The sequence below is a fragment of the Mauremys mutica genome, chromosome 2 (genome assembly GCF_020497125.1).
Source record: "Mauremys mutica isolate MM-2020 ecotype Southern chromosome 2, ASM2049712v1, whole genome shotgun sequence".
NCBI lineage: Eukaryota > Metazoa > Chordata > Testudines > Geoemydidae > Mauremys > Mauremys mutica.
In genome coordinates this window covers 252153219-252171788 of record NC_059073.1, presented here as the reverse complement: position 1 = coordinate 252171788, position 18570 = coordinate 252153219, and the positions used below count along the sequence as shown (strand labels likewise).

General features: G+C 44.2%; 1 protein-coding gene across 3 annotated transcripts in view; it reads left to right on the top strand.

Moving 5' to 3' along the window:
* The first annotated feature begins 16446 nt into the window (after positions 1 to 16446).
* The window catches only part of CFAP69 (cilia and flagella associated protein 69), a 45169-nt gene continuing 43045 nt past the window's right edge, over positions 16447 to 18570 (top strand). The window contains exon 1 of one of the 3 annotated variants that reach the window (XM_045005892.1): positions 16447 to 16474. Coding sequence is in view for 1 of the 3 variants with exons in the window: in XM_045005894.1 (XP_044861829.1) it covers positions 17487 to 17591 (105 nt within the window). In the remaining 2 variants the exon portion in view is untranslated. Of the gene's footprint in view, positions 16475 to 17424; positions 17592 to 18570 lie in introns of those variants that run through there. The other 2 variants (XM_045005893.1, XM_045005894.1) reach the window with 2 other exon arrangements.

Below are 18570 nucleotides of genomic sequence, written 5' to 3'. Positions count from 1 at the left end.
TATCACAAACATTGTGGTTTTATAATTAAAACCAAATGTTCCAGGCAGCATTTCTTTGACTGATAGCAAATGTTCCAGACAGTACTTCTTTTATTAAAATGATCATTTTTTAGTTAGTCGGTCCAGAATGTAGAGTAATAGATTTTAATGATTTAGAAAATAAACATGTTTTGAAACAGCTGAGATTAAATTTTTAATAGTTGAAATTATTTATTGCACATGTACATTACACATATTTGTGTAGCTCAACAAGGATTTTGAACCAAAACATGACTTGAATATAATAAAAATGTTAGTTGCATTAAGGAATATAATTTCAAAGTGCTGCATATGGTTTTAGACATGTAATGTCCATTGACGTTAATGAGTCATGCAGTGAAAATCCAATCCAATACTTTGAAACTGCAAGAAGGATTTATATAAATTTGTACAATCGACTAATGATCACTTTAAAAATAAAACATGCCAAAAATTATTTTAAAAAATTAAAGTTGAGAGAAATTTGCAATAAAAAAATTCAACTTTATTGAAACTTCCAATATCTTAAGCACAATAGAGAACAACCATAATGTTAACATTATCTGTGTGTTTCTGAGTTGGAGTTTCAGTTATGGCACATGAATTTGCCTCTCTTTCAACCTTAAGATCTTTTAATGTATTTTTGTTGCACAAATAACGTTCTATTTTTATATGAAACTTTTGTTTTTACAGCCAGCATCTGTGGGGTATGCTTTACTGTGAATTTTTAAGAAATAAAAACAGATATTCCTATACGTCAACTTTTTAACATGAGTTGATGATCTCGTGAAATGGAAATTTCCCTCTAAAATTTGTAATTCTGGTTTCTTAAGGCTTTCTGAGGCTTTCTGAATGTTGTTTAGAATGATTTATCAATGACTACTTTAGCATGTTTTGTTCTTCTTTACAGAATAGGCCAAACTCTACTCATTTACACTCGTGCTGCTTCTATAGAAATCAGTGGAAGTTGTTCTCATGCATCAGAGTGCAGAATTTGGCTCTACATCTCTACCTATTTTTGCAGTATTACAGCTCTGCTGTCTTTAATTGTTTTCTTTCCTCACATTTTTGCAATAATTTTCCATCATTGTGATAAATATCTGCAATATGACTCTGATCCATATAGCACTTGTGTATACTTAAGTTAAGTACATGAGCAGTCCCATTGACTTTACTGCCTACATTTGTAATGAACCCTACACCCATGCAATATGTACTTAGAGCCAAATTCTGCTCCCACTTACACCAGCATAAATCCAAACTAACTCAGTGCCAATTGTTTTTAGTTTCATTACAAACTGAAGAACCCCAGTTAGGTTTTTCAAGATTCATTATAGCCTCCAAGCAGGGGCAGCTCTAGCAATTTCGCCGCCCCAAGCACGGCGGCACGCTGCGGTGGGGCGCTCTGGCTGTTGCCGGTCCCGCAGCTCCAGTGGACCTCCTGCAGACGTGCCTGCGGGAGGTCCACCGGAGCTGCGGGACCAGCGGACCCTCCGCAGGTACGCCTGCGGGAGGTCCACCGGAGCCGCCTGCCGCCCTCCCGGCGACTGGCGGAGCGCCCCCCACGGCATGCCGCCCCAAGCACGCACTTGGTGTGCTGGGGCCTGGAGCCGGCCCTGCCTCCAAGCCTTTCAAACAAACCTAGGCCCATTTATGGTTTTGTCAGAATCACAAGAAATCTGCAGTTTTACATGGTTTCACCTGTGTTCTGCTTTAGATATAGGGTTTGTTCAAACTCAAAACCCAGACTGAAACTCCAGGCAGAGGACTTTCTCAAAATGACACAACATAAAGTGAAACAAGGTGGATTAGTTAATATCTTTTTGTCTTTAGGCAGCTTGACTCTTTCACCAACAGAATTTGGTCCAATAAAAGATACTACTTCATCCACCTTGTCTCTCTAATGCCCTGGGACCAACACAGCTACAATAGAGGAGGAATAGCTCAGTGGTTTGATCATTGGCCTCCTAAACTAGGGTTGTGAGCTCAATCCTTGAGGGGGCCACTTAGCAATCTGGAGCAAAATCAGTACTTGGTCCTGCTAGTGAAGGCAGGGGGCTGGACTTGATGACCTTTTCAAGGTCCCTTCCAGTTCTAGGAGACAGGATAACACTGCATACAAAATTAAGTGTTTGCATGAACCTCTGCCAAGCTAAACAATCAGTATTGCATGTCTCTAGTTCTCTTTACTATCCAGTGAAAGCCCACTAAAAAAACAGGGATTAGACAAATGGGGGATGTTTGGGGGGAATTCAACCAATTTTCTTGACATATTTTGAAAAACATGTCATTTAAAAAAACATTGGCAGGGGGAAATAGTGGGGAAGTTCCCAGTTTCTTGCAATTTTATTTATCCTCCTCATCCACCCCATTTTTTTAATTGCCCCCTACTGGAAGTAGAAGGAGGAAAAATCCACTTCCTCTCACTTTTTTTTATGTGTTTCCCTTGTAAAGTTAAAAAGTTAAACTTTTAAAGCTTTTTTGCATTTTTCCAATAGAAAAAAAGTGTAAAAATGAGAGAAAGCAGTCTGTTGCCTTTTTTTTTTTTAGCATTCTACCTTATTTTCACTTGAGAAGAGGGGGAGAAAGTAAAATAGAAAAAAAATCCAAATAATTTTTTTCTAAATGAAATTTTTAATTTTGTTTAGAATAAATCATTTAAAATTGATTAAGTGAAAAAGGAGAAAAAGTAAAAAAATTCAAATGTATTGAAAACTTCATTTTCTTTCAAAATTAACAAATAGAACAGCATTTCAAGAAGCTAATCTAAGTTCCTTTTTGCAAAATGCCTGTGTCATGAACTGTCAGATGGATCATGCTGTACTATATGAGCACAGTTATTTTATTAGATGAATAAAAGAGATACTATCAGTATTATAGAAAGAAAGGGCATTACTAACTTTAAGGGAATAAGGCTTTCAAGTAACTAGGAACAAATGACAAATAGAACTTCCATTTACTGTGTTTGTGTGTGATTCACTCCAGTACAGAAAACTTTGCAAACCACCAGATGCCTCCAGATTGCACAGAGGTGGATCCAGTGGCTTAAATTTCCTCTCTTGGGGGTGGAATTTGCCCTCGTGCAGACAGCCAGCACAAGGCCTATGCACTTAGGCCCATACCCTCAATGGTATTTAGCTGCTTAGCTCCCACTGAAATCATAGGAGTTAGGCGCCTAAATACTGTTGAGGATTTGGGCTTTATGCCCCAGTCCTGCAAACACACTTATGTATGTACATAAGTATCTTTCCACACATATGTAATTCCTTTGTCTTCAATAGAACTATTCACTTGCTCAGAGTTACTCATGCACATTGACATTTGCAGAAATGGGCCCTTGAATCCTAGTTTGGAGGCTTATATGGGGTATAGCTCTTTGCTGTCCTCCTGCACAGCAGTGAATTTCCCCCATGTGTGCAGAGGGTCAGCAGCCACTATACCAAGCTGTAAAGAGGGGTAGGTAGACTTTGTCTGTACCAGCCCACTTAGTTCCCAGCACAAAACCCAATTACTGTGTTGGGAGGGATGAATTCTGCCCTAAGAGAACAGAATTTCTAACTTATATTGGAATGTATGACATCCTGAAGGCTCAGAATATGGTAAATGCCATCGAGCAAATTCTGCTCCCAGTTCTACTCCAGCAGCCCTATTGAAATCACTGAATTTGCATGGGTACAACTGAGCTAAAATTATTACTGATTGTGACTATTACTATTTCAATATTTAATACGTTTGTATTAATTTTATCATAATATATAGAAATGCCAACTAAAATTCATCTTTCCTAGAACTTTCCAGATCTTGTTTGATGTTTTAGGAATATTGCTGTAGTACTAATACAGTATTAATATTGTTGCATTATTAAAATACAGTAGCAACTGTGCATTGCCACCTTAGTCCATCTGTTCTGTGGTGTGATGCACTACATTTATCCTTATTCCTATGCAAAAAGAAATACTTCATTCTAACAGGAAAAAATCATACAATGTAGTATGCTGCTTAACATATGTAAAAAGTAATTAGATCGTTTCATGATTAACTCATTTCAAGAATGTTTAAACTCATGGTAAATCTAGACCACATGATGTTTCTTAAATAAAATGTTGTCATACATTGGTGAGGGGTTTTTTTTCAAACCATGTGTATGGGAAATAACAAATATGTGCTTTTTATTTTATGTTACTTGAAAGCTGAAATATTGAAGTGTGAAGAAATAGCTTATATTTTTGGATCAACTAAATTAAGAAATTTAAATTAAGAAAGTAATAGTGTACCCAGCTAGCCTATGTATTCATTTCTAACTGGAGTAACAAGCTGACTTGCTATTAAATCTTTTGTAATTTACTTTATTGTAAAGATTGATTCTATTTAGCAAGAATTCTGAAAGTAAAATGGCAAGGTCTTGCATGGCACATATTATGGATCAGATCCTGCCAACTTCTATTCATGTAAGAAATCTTTCTTCATGTGGTTAATCTCTGATTTCCACGGAACTGTTTGCATAAGGACTTCTCCAGTGAGTCCAGATTTGCAGGATGAAGTTCTAAAGTCAAAATTCTCAATGTTGGTTGCCTACAGTTAGACATCTCCATTATTCAGGTGCCTAAATATAGATTTAGCCGCATAACTTCAACAACCAACTTTGAGAATGATATATTTTTATGCAACATTGCATTCACCGTTTATTGATTGTAGGGATATCCTATATATTATGTCCTATATAGTATGAAAATAACTGAATTCTCTTCCTTGCCACCAAGGGTGGCCAAACTTACTGACCTGCTGAGCTACATATGAAAATATTCATAAGTTCGAGAGCTAGGGTGCGCCTGCCGGGTGCTCAGGGCTTCAGCCTCGCTCCTGCTGAAGTTCTGATCCCCGGCAGGCGCACTCTGTGGGGTTGAAGACCTGAGACTTCCCTCTCTGCTGGACAGAAGCCAAAGGGTCACACATCTACCCGCATTTTTGCCATGGTTTGCTGGCCCCACTATGTCTCCCTCCCTACAGCTCCCAGCTGTTTGCTGCTGCCTGTCCACTCAGAGCTAACACCTGGGATCTGCAGGGAGGGGCCACTGAGGGTAAGAAGAGGGTGCTGGGGGGGCGTGACTCAAGCTGCTGGTGAGGGCAAACATTTAAGTTGTGCCTCCCCTCCCCCCTCAGCTGGCACCAGTCATCACTGGCAGAAGCCCCTAGTCCTACCACCCCACCACAGGGCAGAAGCCCCAAGATCCCCCTCCCCACAGTCAGGTGGAGAATGGGAGGGAGTGGGAGGCTCCACGAGCCACACATTAACTGTAAAGGAGCCACATGTGGCTCACAAACCACAGTTAGGCCACCCCTGCCATATTTCATAACAAAATGCCACTTAACATATAATGCAATACTGCACACATTCTATCAGTAAATGTTCTCTGCAGTAAATAATTGGAATGACATTTTGGAACATGTTCTTTGTTTTCTGCAGATGATTATGGTATTTTTTATCCACAACGTTTATTATATAGTGCCATAAAAATATTTCATATTTGTGCTTAATTTGACAGTGTAATTCTGTTAAATAGTGCTATTATATACAGTTGATAAACATCACCTTGTTGAAATTTGAATTTTTAATAGGTAAATTATTTTGAGATTTGGTTGTATTTTAAGTCCTTTACTTAGTTTGTGACAATGTTACATTTACAGTGTACTGGTGCCACGTCTGAATTTTGTTCCAACATTGTATAGCATGTGATGTGCCAACATGAGAACGTGCAACTGTATTTTCATTCGTTGGTAAATCACTTATAAAATATCTTGTACATGTTCAATGTATAATTAGCTATAAATGCAGCCCTCATAGCATTAATGGGAAAGAACAGTTAAGGCATCTGTTGTTTATTCCCGAGTAGCTATGAATTTCACAATGTATGAATAGAGTTAGGAACCTGGCTCAGAAATGTCATGCAAATAAATATTAGATAGATTGATATTTTCAAGAGTTCAGGTGAATAGACTCAGTGGTAGTGGAGGCATATGAGTAGTTCTTTTCAAACAGTACTTCTCTGAGTACAAAAGTTTTGCCTTTATTGGATGTTCATCCTAGTTCTTATAAGTATTTCCTATAAATGTAATAAGTAACTTTCAAGTTCTCATATTTTATCACTACATGATACTGCTTCAGTTAACTAGATTGCTACCTTTAAAATGAGTGACACATTGAACGAATTTAAACAATGATCTCCATAATCTTTGTATACTGTTTCTCATGCCTTGCTGACAATGTTTCACAGTGAACATATTATGAGTCTCCTCTGTGCAATACTTACTTGACAGTCCTCTCTGTAGTTGTGTACTCCAACTTTGTCAATTACTGTTTGTGTTGTCTATCTGAACAGGGCTATTATAAATGACTGGCAGTGCTTTCACATATTTTTCCATAGAATCTGTTTTACACAAGGATCAATAAAAACTTAATATCAAATATTTTGACTTGTTCAAATTTCAACTTAATTTTTTTTATTTTGCCTTTCTTTAACATGCATTTGGGCTTTGATGAATATGTCCTCCTGTAGAGAGGGAATGGCTGTGGGGCTCATAAAAATGCTTCTGAAGAGCAAATTTGTTTCCTCTGGAATGGGCTGGATGACAGTTAATTTTTAAAAAATACACTGCGGGAGGCTGCCCCATACCTTATTACAAGTATTCACGCCTCTTCTCTTCCAGTTGCACAAACTGAACACTGTAATACTAGCAATATAGTCAGTACATTTTTTCAGGAGCAAAGTACAAACATTTGAGGCAAAAGCGAGACTGCTTAATTTGTTTGTCAAGTGCTGGTGTTCTTCCTGTTTGGTTGTAGGTGTGAAAAAGCAGGAGTGTTTCAATGGGAAAATAAATGAATAGCTTTTCCTCTCCTTCACTCCTCTCTGGAAGCATTATATATGTTTCAAGGAAATTTATGACAAGAAGGGGAAAGAAAAATTATACTTTGGAGTGATCCTGACACATCAAAGTCAGTAACTTAACTTCCATTGACATCAATGGAGTCACAATTTCACCTGTGCACAAATCAGTGAACTTGGCAAGTTCATGTTAACTTGTATAACCTCCCCATGTTGCTGCTTCTCTGCAGAAGAGATCTGATCAATAATACAAAATCATCTCTTACAAACAATGAAACAGATGTCTGATATGTTCAATGTCCAAAATTACATTTTCACGCCTCTTTCTACTTGTGCCCTGCCTGTCTCACTGATGAAAATTTCACCATTGGTGTCTGTTTTTCCCTAGTTTGTTCAACTCCTGCACCATTTTCTCATACATTATAGTGATTGCTTTTATTTGTTATTTGTATCACAATAGCATCTAGGGGCCCCAACTGAGATCAGTGCCTCCTTGTGCTAGGTTCTGTACAAATACATAGCGTGAGACAGTGCCTGCCCTGAAGACCTTCCAGTCCAAGCAGACAAAGAGTGGGAAGGAAATAAAGGCACAGAGAGGTAAAGTCACTTGCTCAGCAAGGTCAACAGTATATTAGTAGCAGAGCTGGGCATAGACCTCTGGTGCTCTCCCTATTTGATTATACTGCCTCTCATTGCTTTATGTAATTTAAATTGAGCTCAGAAAAAAAAAACACTGAAATGTCTTCTCACTCAGAAAAGTTATGTGCAGTAACAACAGGAACCTCTCAGAGTCCACCGTTGTAAAGTACGTGGCATGTGGTGAATTAAAATTTTCTGATGCAAAACACTATAAAAGGATAATTATTATCAAACACTATAGAAAGGATAATTTTATTATCAATTTGCTGTGAAAGAGATGGCTCTACCATATAATCCAGTTGTCTGGGATAGCAAATTTCATAAAATGTTTGTGTGGTTGACTGCAGGTTTGTAGGGGTTGATGTTTGCCTAGAGCAGCAGAACCTCTAGAGTCAGCCCTGTACAATGTTGTTTTCATCCCATGTAAAAAAAGCTTGATTCATGAAGAAGTTGCAGTGAGAGCAAATGAATCCTGGCAGTGTGATCTTTGGAACACTCGACCAGTAAATGTCTCATGACCCAAGCTTATAATGTACAGAAAATGCTGCCCAATTTACATATGGTTTCCATACATTTGCCAGTCAAACACTACACAGTTAAAGCTGTAATATTCCAGTGTACTTTTGATCTATTTCTGAAATTCAGAAAGTTTAGTTCAGTACACAGAGCACAGGATTGACTGCCCGGACAACAGTCCAAAAAAATTCATATCAGGTTTATCCAAGGTTAAATGAGTTCCAAACCAGTAAGCATTATCAAGATAATCTGTATGAGGAAAATATAGATAAAAATGTTCAATAAAAAAACAACATTTGAGTTATAGCCCAAATCCCATACAGTAGCTGAAGAATTCACAGTGCAGCTCAGGGATGAAGGGTGTAAAATTGGCCTTTGCATGCCTAAAACCAGGTCCACTCTATTCCAGGTCATTCTAGCATAATTTAGAGCAATCTACAACTACCGAGGAGGGTCCATTTGTCACCCTAACCCTAGCCTGGGATGCTTTAACGTTTCTAACCTTAACCCCGGCCTAGAGAGTCCTACCCTTTATAATCCTAACCCTAGCACAGGAAGCCTCAGAGGGTGGGGGCAGAAATTCTCTGTGAATGGGGGGGAGGCAGAGGAAGGATGGGGAATAGGGAAGTAGGGTTGCCAACCTTCCAGGATTGTCCTGGAGTCTCCAGGAATTAAAGCTTAATCTTTAATTAAAGATTATGTCGTGATAAAATCTCCAAGAATTCATCCAACCAAAGTTGGCAACCGTAGAGGGGAAATACTGAGACTTGGAGGGGTGTGGGGAAGCCAGCCTGAGAATTAGGGTTCTAGGAGTTCCTACCTGCTCCCAGGCCTGTTCCAGCCCCTCTGGGTTCTGATCTCTGCTCCCCAGCCAATCCTGGGCCCCGGGGTGGCTCCTTCAGTCCATCCAGCTCCTGCTCTCACTTCTGCACCTGCCACTGCCCGTAGGCATGCACAAGTTTACATAGGGGCAGCCCCTACAATATTTCCATTGCAGGGCACTAGCACCTGCCACCCCCGTTCTGCCACCCCTGGGAAACCCTACCTTTTTTAACTGTGGCTTGCCCCTTTAAGGACCTTGTGGCACTCTGTTCCATCCTTTTGGCCCACCTTGCTACACCTGTGCAGGATTAGATTTACAGGAAGCAAGCCCACCAATAGGGGGCTGGTGGGGGAAGTAGAGTAGACAAAGTGGTCTGTGGTGGGCAAGGAGCTGTCAGAAAGCAGGGCTTACAGAAGAGCTAGTCTCCGGGAAACCAAGGGTATGTCTACATAGCAAAGAAGAACCCATGGCTGTCCCATGCCAGCTGACTCAGGCTTGCGGAATTCAGGGTGCAGAGCTGTTTCATTGCTGTGTAGACTTCTTGGCTCAAGGGACCCTCCGACCTCACAGGATCCTATAGCCCAGGCTCCAGACTGAGCCTGGAAGTCTACACAGCAACAAAACAGCCCAGTGAGCCAAAGTTGGCTGGCACAGGCCAGCTGTGGGTTTTTCTTTGCTGTGTAGACATACCCCTAATGAGCACAGCTGGCCTGTAGTAGGCTGCCTGTTTGGCTATACTGACTGATTGGTTGCAAGAGTCAGCAGACCAGCTCTTAAGCCTACCACCGCAGTAGTTTGGCAGCTACTCAAAATATTTGCCTATAGTGGATTTAGCTCTTGCTTTGTTCTAGCCTTAGCCCCAAACCTGCCCCTACCTTGTCTCACTCCAGATAACCCAGTTCTGACCCCTGGCTCTCATTCTTGACCCCTGGCTCTGACCCTTGGCTCTGGCATCTGGCCTTGGACTCCAGTTCTGACCCTGAGCTCTGATTCCTAGCTACCAATGCCTGCTCTGACTGTTAGGCCTGACTTCTGCTTCTGCTCCAACTACCAAGTACAATTGCCCAATTCCAGATCACATGACAGGAGCCTAGTAGGAACTGATCAGGAATTAGATCCTTGTGGAAAACCCTGAGTGTGCTTGCTCCTGGGCAGTGAGATTGAAGTCCAAGAACTAGAGCTGATGTTGGAACAGTTTATTGCAGCTGGGGTCACACTGCAAAGAAGAGGAGACTAACAGCTGAGCCCACCTGGGCTGACGATTTGTTTGTTATACTGTTTTGCCTTGGACTTTAAATAAGATTCTCAGGCCCCGAAAGACATTGGATTCTGCTATGTGGCCTGACCAGGGGGCCAAGTCACACCAATGGCCAGACTGAGCCAGAAAGGACATAGGGAAACTGAGGCAAAGCTAATGAAATACCACTTCTGGCCATGAGGGGGCATGCTGGTGGCAGGCAGGACCCCAGGCAGTCAGGTGGCTCCTGGGAAGCAGGGGCCTGTAGGCTATTATCAGGCCTGTTGAAGCTAGGACCAGAGGATGATCCAGGCGCTTTCCTATACACTTTCAAGTAGGTAGTGCAGCAGGGTTGGCAGTACCATCTTGGGTGGTCAGGGTGATCCAATTTCTCCTTGGAGAGGCCCAAGGACCATGCATGGCTCTATTCAATAAGCAGGTGAGGTCCTATACCATCATAAAAGAGGTTATTCTAGCCAGGTTGGAGATGATGCCAGAAGCTTACTGACATTACTTCAGAGTGGACCTATTTCCTCTGGGGGTGCATCCCAGGGTGATGGCCCAGCAATTATGAGACCTGTTGATGTGCTGGTTAGTTCCAAAGACTATGTCCTTGGATAAAATTATTGGTCAAATAGTCATAGAACAGTTTCTGCAGATCCTGCCAGCTGAACCCCAAAGCTGGGTTTGGAGGTTCAGCCGGTTTCCACCAGTGAGGCAGTAAAGAGGGCAGAGGCTGATCATCTTGAGGCACCTGAGCAGTGGACCCAATCAAAAACATCACACTCAGGAAGGCAAGAGGACATGGAACCCTGACTTTCAGAAATGGAGGAGACAGACATGCCAGGAGATAAACTCCTGGGCAGTTCTACGTTGGGGGGCTCAGATGATCTATCAGCACACCCACCCAGGCATTTCTCCAACTGAATGCAAGTTCCCCAGGGGACAGCCAGGGAAACCAAATTATGTCTTTTCAGCTTGTGAGAAGATTCTGTCCCCTAATGGAGTGTGACTATTTCGGATGCTGTTACAACCGGGTTTGTGGTTCAGAAGGTTCCCTCAACCAGAGTCAAACCCTGCCATATATGTTCAAACTGGGGAAACATGTAGCAGAGCATCCAGTGGACTCCAGCTGCAGACAAGTCCTTGCCCAAGATATGGAATCCAGTTGATTAAGATAGACAGCTAGACCAGCCCATATCCAGGCTGAAACAGAATTGGAGGTACAGGGCCCACAGGGCTGGTTGAGGATCAGGGTGATGAGGAGCCTTCCATGGCCCATAATTGTGGACAGAGACTGGTGGGGTTTTGCAACACTGATGCAAGAGATAAGGGTGCCCAAACCAATAGGGGGAAAATTGACCCTGACTCAGAAACAACATTCAGTGACAATCAGTCATTATGGACAAACAGAAAGCAAGTGGGGGGACTTGACAGCCTGCATGGAAACTGTCTTCAAACCCTAGAAGCACAACTACCAGAGGTGAGGTGTGTGGAGGCCAAGAATTAATTAATAAAGGTTTGAAGGGATCTTAATGTATGTTAGCTAATTAGCAGAGGTTAAGCTGTTACCCTGTATCTGGTGCAGAGTGAATTGTGTGAAAAGTCGTTACGACCTTGTGAATTGCAGTCTTGTTTTCTGTTCTGGTATTGCAGACAAATAAGATAATGAATAGGCTTATGTATAAACAAATGCAAATGTTTACTTTTACTGTCTGCAAGTTTGCTAGCCACTGTCTGTTAAGAAGGTATAAAGATTGTTATGATTGTTTTACTAATTGAGAGAGATCTGTTCAGGACAAGGGGCAACCCAGTTCCTGACACTCTCTCCCTCTTGTGTTCACTAGAGTATTATAATAAAGTATTTGTTTTTGCTGCACCTAAACATAAGCGAGAACTGAGTTTTCTTCGACAATTTGGGGGCTCGTCCGGGATGGCAACGCCCACGGACACACAGACGGCTGCTACGGATCGTTCCCCTTCGAACCCCATGGCGCCACAAAAGAGGTAAGAGACCTTTTGAAATCTCTATTGGGGTATCGGAGGAGGACTGTCTGTGGGGGACGTCTGTTTCTGTTGGGCTCACGCCATCTGAACTTTTGACTGTGCAGCAGGATCAAATGCAGAGTGGTATTGGGGAGAGGCCCCAATAAGGTTAGTTTATAGCAGTACTGGGAACTGCTGAGTTGGCCAACAGGTAATGCATAAGGTAATGCATTAGAATGCACCGGTGCTGAGGGGTTTTTACCGCCTCAAGAGGGGTTGTCATACCGCCTCATGGTATTGGTCCGGACCAGGTAATGATGCATCTTGGTTAAAAAAATAAAAAATAAAATAAAAAAGAAAAAAAATTTTAAAAAGGTTAAAAAAGGGTTAAATAGAGGAAAAGAGGCCTTGGTGTGTGTGTGTGTGTGTATACCTGTGTGAGTGTTCGTTGCTGGAAGACGCCCAGATTGCCCTGTGAAGCGATTGCTAATGATCAGGAGTAGTCTAACGCAAGCCCAGTAACTAGTGGATCTTTAGGAGATCCGACCCACGGTGGGCTGACTCAGCTTGGCATAGTCCGGCGAGGAAGCTGCCTGGGTCTAGGAGTGTGTGAACCCATTTTCCCTCCCTTTCCCTTCTGTGTGGGCTACTGACAATCTGATCGTCTCCCTGGATGCAATTAGAGTATGCGGGTTTATCTCCCGGAAATGGAGTCTTTAGCCGACGCTCTTTGCTGAAAGGAGATGTACGAGGGTCGTAGTCTTTCTTGTGAGTCTCTCCTGTACGTGAGTGCCCTGTAGGGAGGGATTCTTAGATTCTGGTCCGCTAGCGCGGACAGGGACCCCTTCAGTTGGTGTGACTGGAACATGGGGGGGGAACAGTCTAAACTTTCCACTTTACCCCCTAAGGGTACCCCAGCATATTACATGTACGTACATTATGGTCCTAAAACCTGCAGGTATTTAAATGATTGGAATCTGTACACGCGTGAAAATTCATTTAAACAATGCCCATTAGAAGGTACCTTTGAGTTAGATAAACTTACATGCCTCCGTGAAGCCCTTAAATCACACACCTCTGCTGCGCAGTGCGAGCAGTTTCTGTCTTGGTGGGAGGAAGCAACAAAGAGACTCCATGAGTCTCGGGTGCGGAGTCTGAAGGACTCCCAGGAGAAATTAAAAACTGAAGTACAAGATTTAAAACTTAAATGTCAGACATCCAAATGTCTTCCTGCTTCAGTGCAGCCCTCTGCTTCTCTTTATCCTCAATTAGTTAAACCTGAAAGTGAGGAGGAGACTACAGAAGATATAGTGGATTTTTTTAGCAGCATTCCACAGCCGCAGCAGGCTTCCCCCTCGGCCCCCCTTCTCGGGCTGTGCAGGCAGTAATTGTTTCGTCGCCGCAATTATCAACTGCACAAGTTGTTCATTCTCCTTCTTCGGAAGAATTATCTTCTTCCCTACTGACTGACACCAGTAGTCCGGTTAACCCTGCTTCTGCTGATAACCATGCCGGCTACTTTCTTAGAAGCACGACACAGGCACTCCAGGCTCCTTTAAGGGACTTGCCTGGAGCTGGAGCGATAGGGGGGTTAATTAAGGTACATGCCCCGTGGACACCTGGAGATCTTAGAAACTTGGTGAAAGAATTTCCTAAAATCAGGGAGGAGCCAGTAAAGTTTAGAGAAGAGCTCCAGACAGTGATTCAGTGCTATAATCCATCTTGGGCAGATATTAATCAACTTTTACGAGCTGTACTGCCCGCCGAAGTACAGCAACGCCTTAACAGACAGGCGGCTTGGCCTGATGCCGACCCTGGTATTGGGGATGCTTTGACAGAGGCTAGGAATCGTCTCTTGACCTCTATTTCAGAAGTTTGTCCTAAGAAAACAGATTGGGCCAATTAGAGAAGGCCACTGGCCTGATTTCTGGGGCACAGCTGACACAAGTGCGAACCGGGGTGGGTGAGTTACATGTCATTTCCGCCCTTAGTTCTCTGACCCAGAATTTATTGAGAGAGATGGTACTGAATATAACTGAAGCTGGGAAGGCATTGCAGTGGGATCTAGCATGTTCGGAAATTCAGGATTTCCTGAATGACCAGCTGATGGCCATTCGGAATGATCTAGTGCACCAAGCTTGGCCCACTGCCCTTACAGACACGTCAGGAGTACCATCTGATCTGTGGCCATGGAGACATACTTGGAGACTTTCTGGATGGAAATGTGGACGTTCACAGTGCTCCTTCCAAGCATATGGACCGGTTAAGGGGGTGTGGGCTCCCACATACCGAATCCTGCCGGGTCCATGGGGAGGATGCATGTGGGATTGGGTGATTCACCGAGATATCTGGGAAGTCAGGCCACCTGATTCTCCTAATCGATTTTTAGTTAGTGCTCCTGGGATTACAGCTGATATTTGGATGGGGTTAGGGAATTTATGGACATTTTGGCCGTTAGAACCACCACAGCTTCAGTGTATACGGAAACTGAAGCCAGGGGAAGTTGTCACTGTTTATGACAATATTTGCTGGGAGGGTAAAGGTCAAGGGACTACCCTTACAGGACACCCACTTTTTCAGGCTAATGATAGCTGTGTGTACATTAATGCCACCACGTTACAAGATATACATATTAATCTTACCACTGCTGCAGGCAATCATATTATTTACTGGCCTGCAGATAGAATGTTACATGTAGCTCTTAGATTTCAGGTATATTTTAATTGGACTAGGATAGTACCTGATCGGTTTCAGAATTTGCTTTCATTGTTGCCAGAGGTTCGCAGAATCTCTGAGTTGCAGGGGCAAATTCACATGCTTCAGAATATATATCATGCTGAGCAGAATGCCTTTCATACAGCTTATAGAGTGTCTACTTTATGTACTAAGTTTGATGTGTTGTGCTTTGTTACCAAAACTGTACGACAACCCCATTATTTTATTCCTATGGGGATGTTATTGTTTGTAGTGTTGTTAGTTGGTGTGGGATTATGTTATTGTTGTTGTTGTTGTAAAGGACGTAATGATAGTAATACTACTTTTCATGTTCATGCTAATCATGCATTGTCCTTACATCCCATGAAAACCCCTAAGGTTGAGATGTCTCCTGTGGACTCTGAAATCCATGGTTTAATGCAAATTGAGATTTGAGGTATTTGTTGTACTAGAAGTACAAAAGGGGGGAATGTGGAGGCCAAGAATTAATTAATAAAGGTTTGAAGGGATCTTAATGTATGTTAGCTAATTAGCAGAGGTTAAGCTGTTACCCTGTATCTGGTGCAGAGTGAATTGTGTGAAAAGTCGTTACGACCTTGTGAATTGCAGTCTTGTTTTCTGTTCTGGTATTGCAGACAAATAAGATAATGAATAGGCTTATGTATAAACAAATGCAAATGTTTACTTTTACTGTCTGCAAGTTTGCTAGCCACTGTCTGTTAAGAAGGTATAAAGATTGTTATGATTGTTTTACTAATTGAGAGAGATCTGTTCAGGACAAGGGGCAACCCAGTTCCTGACACTCTCTCCCTCTTGTGTTCACTAGAGTATTATAATAAAGTATTTGTTTTTGCTGCACCTAAACATAAGCGAGAACTGAGTTTTCTTCGACAGGTGAGACTTGGAGACTTGAACCCCAGGCTGGCAGCATGCTCAGCGATGGCCAGGACCTGCAGCCTGCCACTAAAAAAAAATCAGCTCGCGTGCCACCTTTGGCACGCATGCAGTAGGTTGAGGACCCCTGTTCTAGTGTATACTGTGTGTACTGTAGTTTATGGTAATTTTCACTATACGCGATTTTCCTCTTACGCGCTGACCTTAGAACCTAACCCCCATGTAAGATGTGACTCCACTGTATTCATTTTTTAAAACTTATAATAAGCGATGCTCTGGGGTGGGGGGAGTGCAAGGTGGAAGTTTCGCCTAGGGTGCAAAATAGCCTTGCACCGGCCCTGGATACTGTGTCAGCTGATCCACACAGTCTCCAACCTACCTAGGCAGTACAGCAGACATGGCCCTGCCCACTAGCTCCTCTCCACTCCCTAGCCCACCCACCACTTGCCTCCCCCTTAAAGTTTAGCCCTCTTACTTTTAAAAATGATTGCTTGCCCCTTTCCCCGCCTCAGGCTTTTCTGGCAACCCTGTTGCCAGATAGCCAGTTTTAGACTGGAAACTCCAGTAGAAAACAGCACCTGAGTGTCCGGTTAGCAGTGCTGACTGGAAACTACATGTCCGGTTATAGGAGTAACCACATTAGCCTCAGCTCCTCCCACTCCCAACACCCACCCCAGAGGGCTGGAAAAGAACCTGTCCTGCTGCTGTGGGAGGAGGGGCAGCTCAATGCCGAGAGAGACAAAGAGAATAGGCTAGAACCAGGTAGCTCTGTGTGGACTAGTGTGACCACATTATGGACAGCCCTGATTTTGGGATCTTTTTCTTATATAGGCTCCTATTACCCCCCACCCCTGTCCTGTTTTTTTCACGCTTGCTGTCTGGTCACCCTAGTGTGGGCAGGGATGGGGGCGGCTCCTGTTTACCCCCTCCCCAGCCCTGCTGCGCTTGCAGTTTACCCCAACCCCTCCCTGGCTCCAGACACCAACCCCAGCTCCTGCCCCACTGTGCTTTTACCCCCGGCCCGTTTTACAATCATTCCCCAGGGGGGCCCACAAATGTTTGGCGCCAGGCCCACAAAAAGTTAATCGGGCCCTGGCTGTGAGGAGGGTTGCTGGGTGAGAGGGTTGAGGTGGAGGGATGCGCTGTGAGGGAGAAGGCTACCCAGGAAGTGGGGTTGAGGTCAGATATTAAACTGATAAGAACAGATTTAAAAGTTTATTAGAGAATGTTTAAAAATAAATGATACAGAGAGTTTGAAGCGTCAATTATTGGTCATCAGGGGTGACATACAGAGTATAGGGGGACGCTAGTATTTTGGTATTGGACAGCACATAACATATACAGTCTGCAATGTCCCCAATGCGGGGTATACGGTGGGTGGGATCAAGATACAGCCTGATCTTAACCATAAGGCCGAGAAGCGATTGAGGTGTAGGGGGAGGCATTGTGAGCAAGAGGGTTGAGGTGGGGAGGGAGGGAAGTGCTGTGAGCGAGAGAATTGCTGGCGCACAGAGGTTGAGGGGGAGATGTCGCAGCCTCCCCGCCCTCCGCCCCCAGTTCTCTCCCTGTGCCGGCCACTAGGGGGAGCTTTTGCTCTGATTTCCCCGCGTTCGAACGCGCCCTGGCAGCTGTTCTGAGCCCCTGGGGCTGCCGTAGGCGGCTTCCCCCGCTGCCATGGGAACGGAGCCCGGCGTGTGTTGGTGCCTCGGCGCGGGAGCCGGGAGGTGGCGGCTGCTGCCCGGGCCCCGCACTGACCCCGACGTTCACCGCATCGATGATTTCGCCGGCCGGGCCCGAAGTCGCCCCATCCCCAGCCCTGTCCCGCAGGGAGACGCGCAGGCCGAAGCTGGCCTCGGACAGTGACCTGCGGACCAGCCAGGTGGGCGCGACCCGGAGTGACCGGCACCGACAGCCCAGTCCAGGGGAGCGGGCCGGGGGCGAAGCCCCGTCACTGGGGAAGGAGGAATGATCCGCTCAGCCCCCGACACCCCCGGTCCCCTTCGCTCCCCGCCCCCACCTCGCCCCCTGGGCATGGCCCCTGCGCCCTGCTGGGTGGGGAGGCGCCTTTTGTAGCTGCCCTGGGGAAGCCCCAGCTGGCCCCGGCACTAGGGCAGGGGAGAACCCGCCGGTCTCTGGGCCTCTCCCCTTCCTCAGTCGTGAGCCCTCCCGCCTCCGCTGCTCCTCCTCGCTTCCCCCCGCAGCAGCCACCGCCGGCTGCTGTGCGCTGCAGCAAAGGAAGGGGGTTGGCGGGGTGAGGGGGCTCCTGGTGGTGGAGACAGACAGACAGACAGTCCTGAATCCGTTTACAGCTGGTTCGTGTCTGGGGGGTTGTTGCTTGCTTTGACCGAATGAAAGTTTGGCTGTTGTACGAGGGGATGGCATTTGCCTACGGAAGGTTCCTGCTCGTCCTAAGTGGACTTTTCCGCTTTTTTTTAAATCTAGTTTGTATGGTTGCGATGAAGATTGAAACACATGTAAATTGGTTCAGTTCTGCATCTGGGTGTCAACAAATTAATTCCCTGCCATTGTAGGGGCCTGTGGCACATGGTAGTTTAGTCTGATAAGGCTGTAACGCTTCATTTTAATCCAGGGGTCACTGGGTGGGGTTTAGTGGCCTGTGATGTGCAGGGGGTCAGACTAGACTATCTTTTTCTGGTAGTCTCTTCTGGCATCAAACTCAATCAATACAAAATGGGAAATGACTGCCTAGGAAGTAATACTGCAGAAAGGGATAGGTTGCAGAGGTGGTATGGGTAGAGGGAATGCAAATGGAAATCTGAGACTTCTATCCAGGCATTTATATAAAATCAGAAGAAAGCTCTATATTTTGAATTATTATTATTATTGTAACTTCAAAA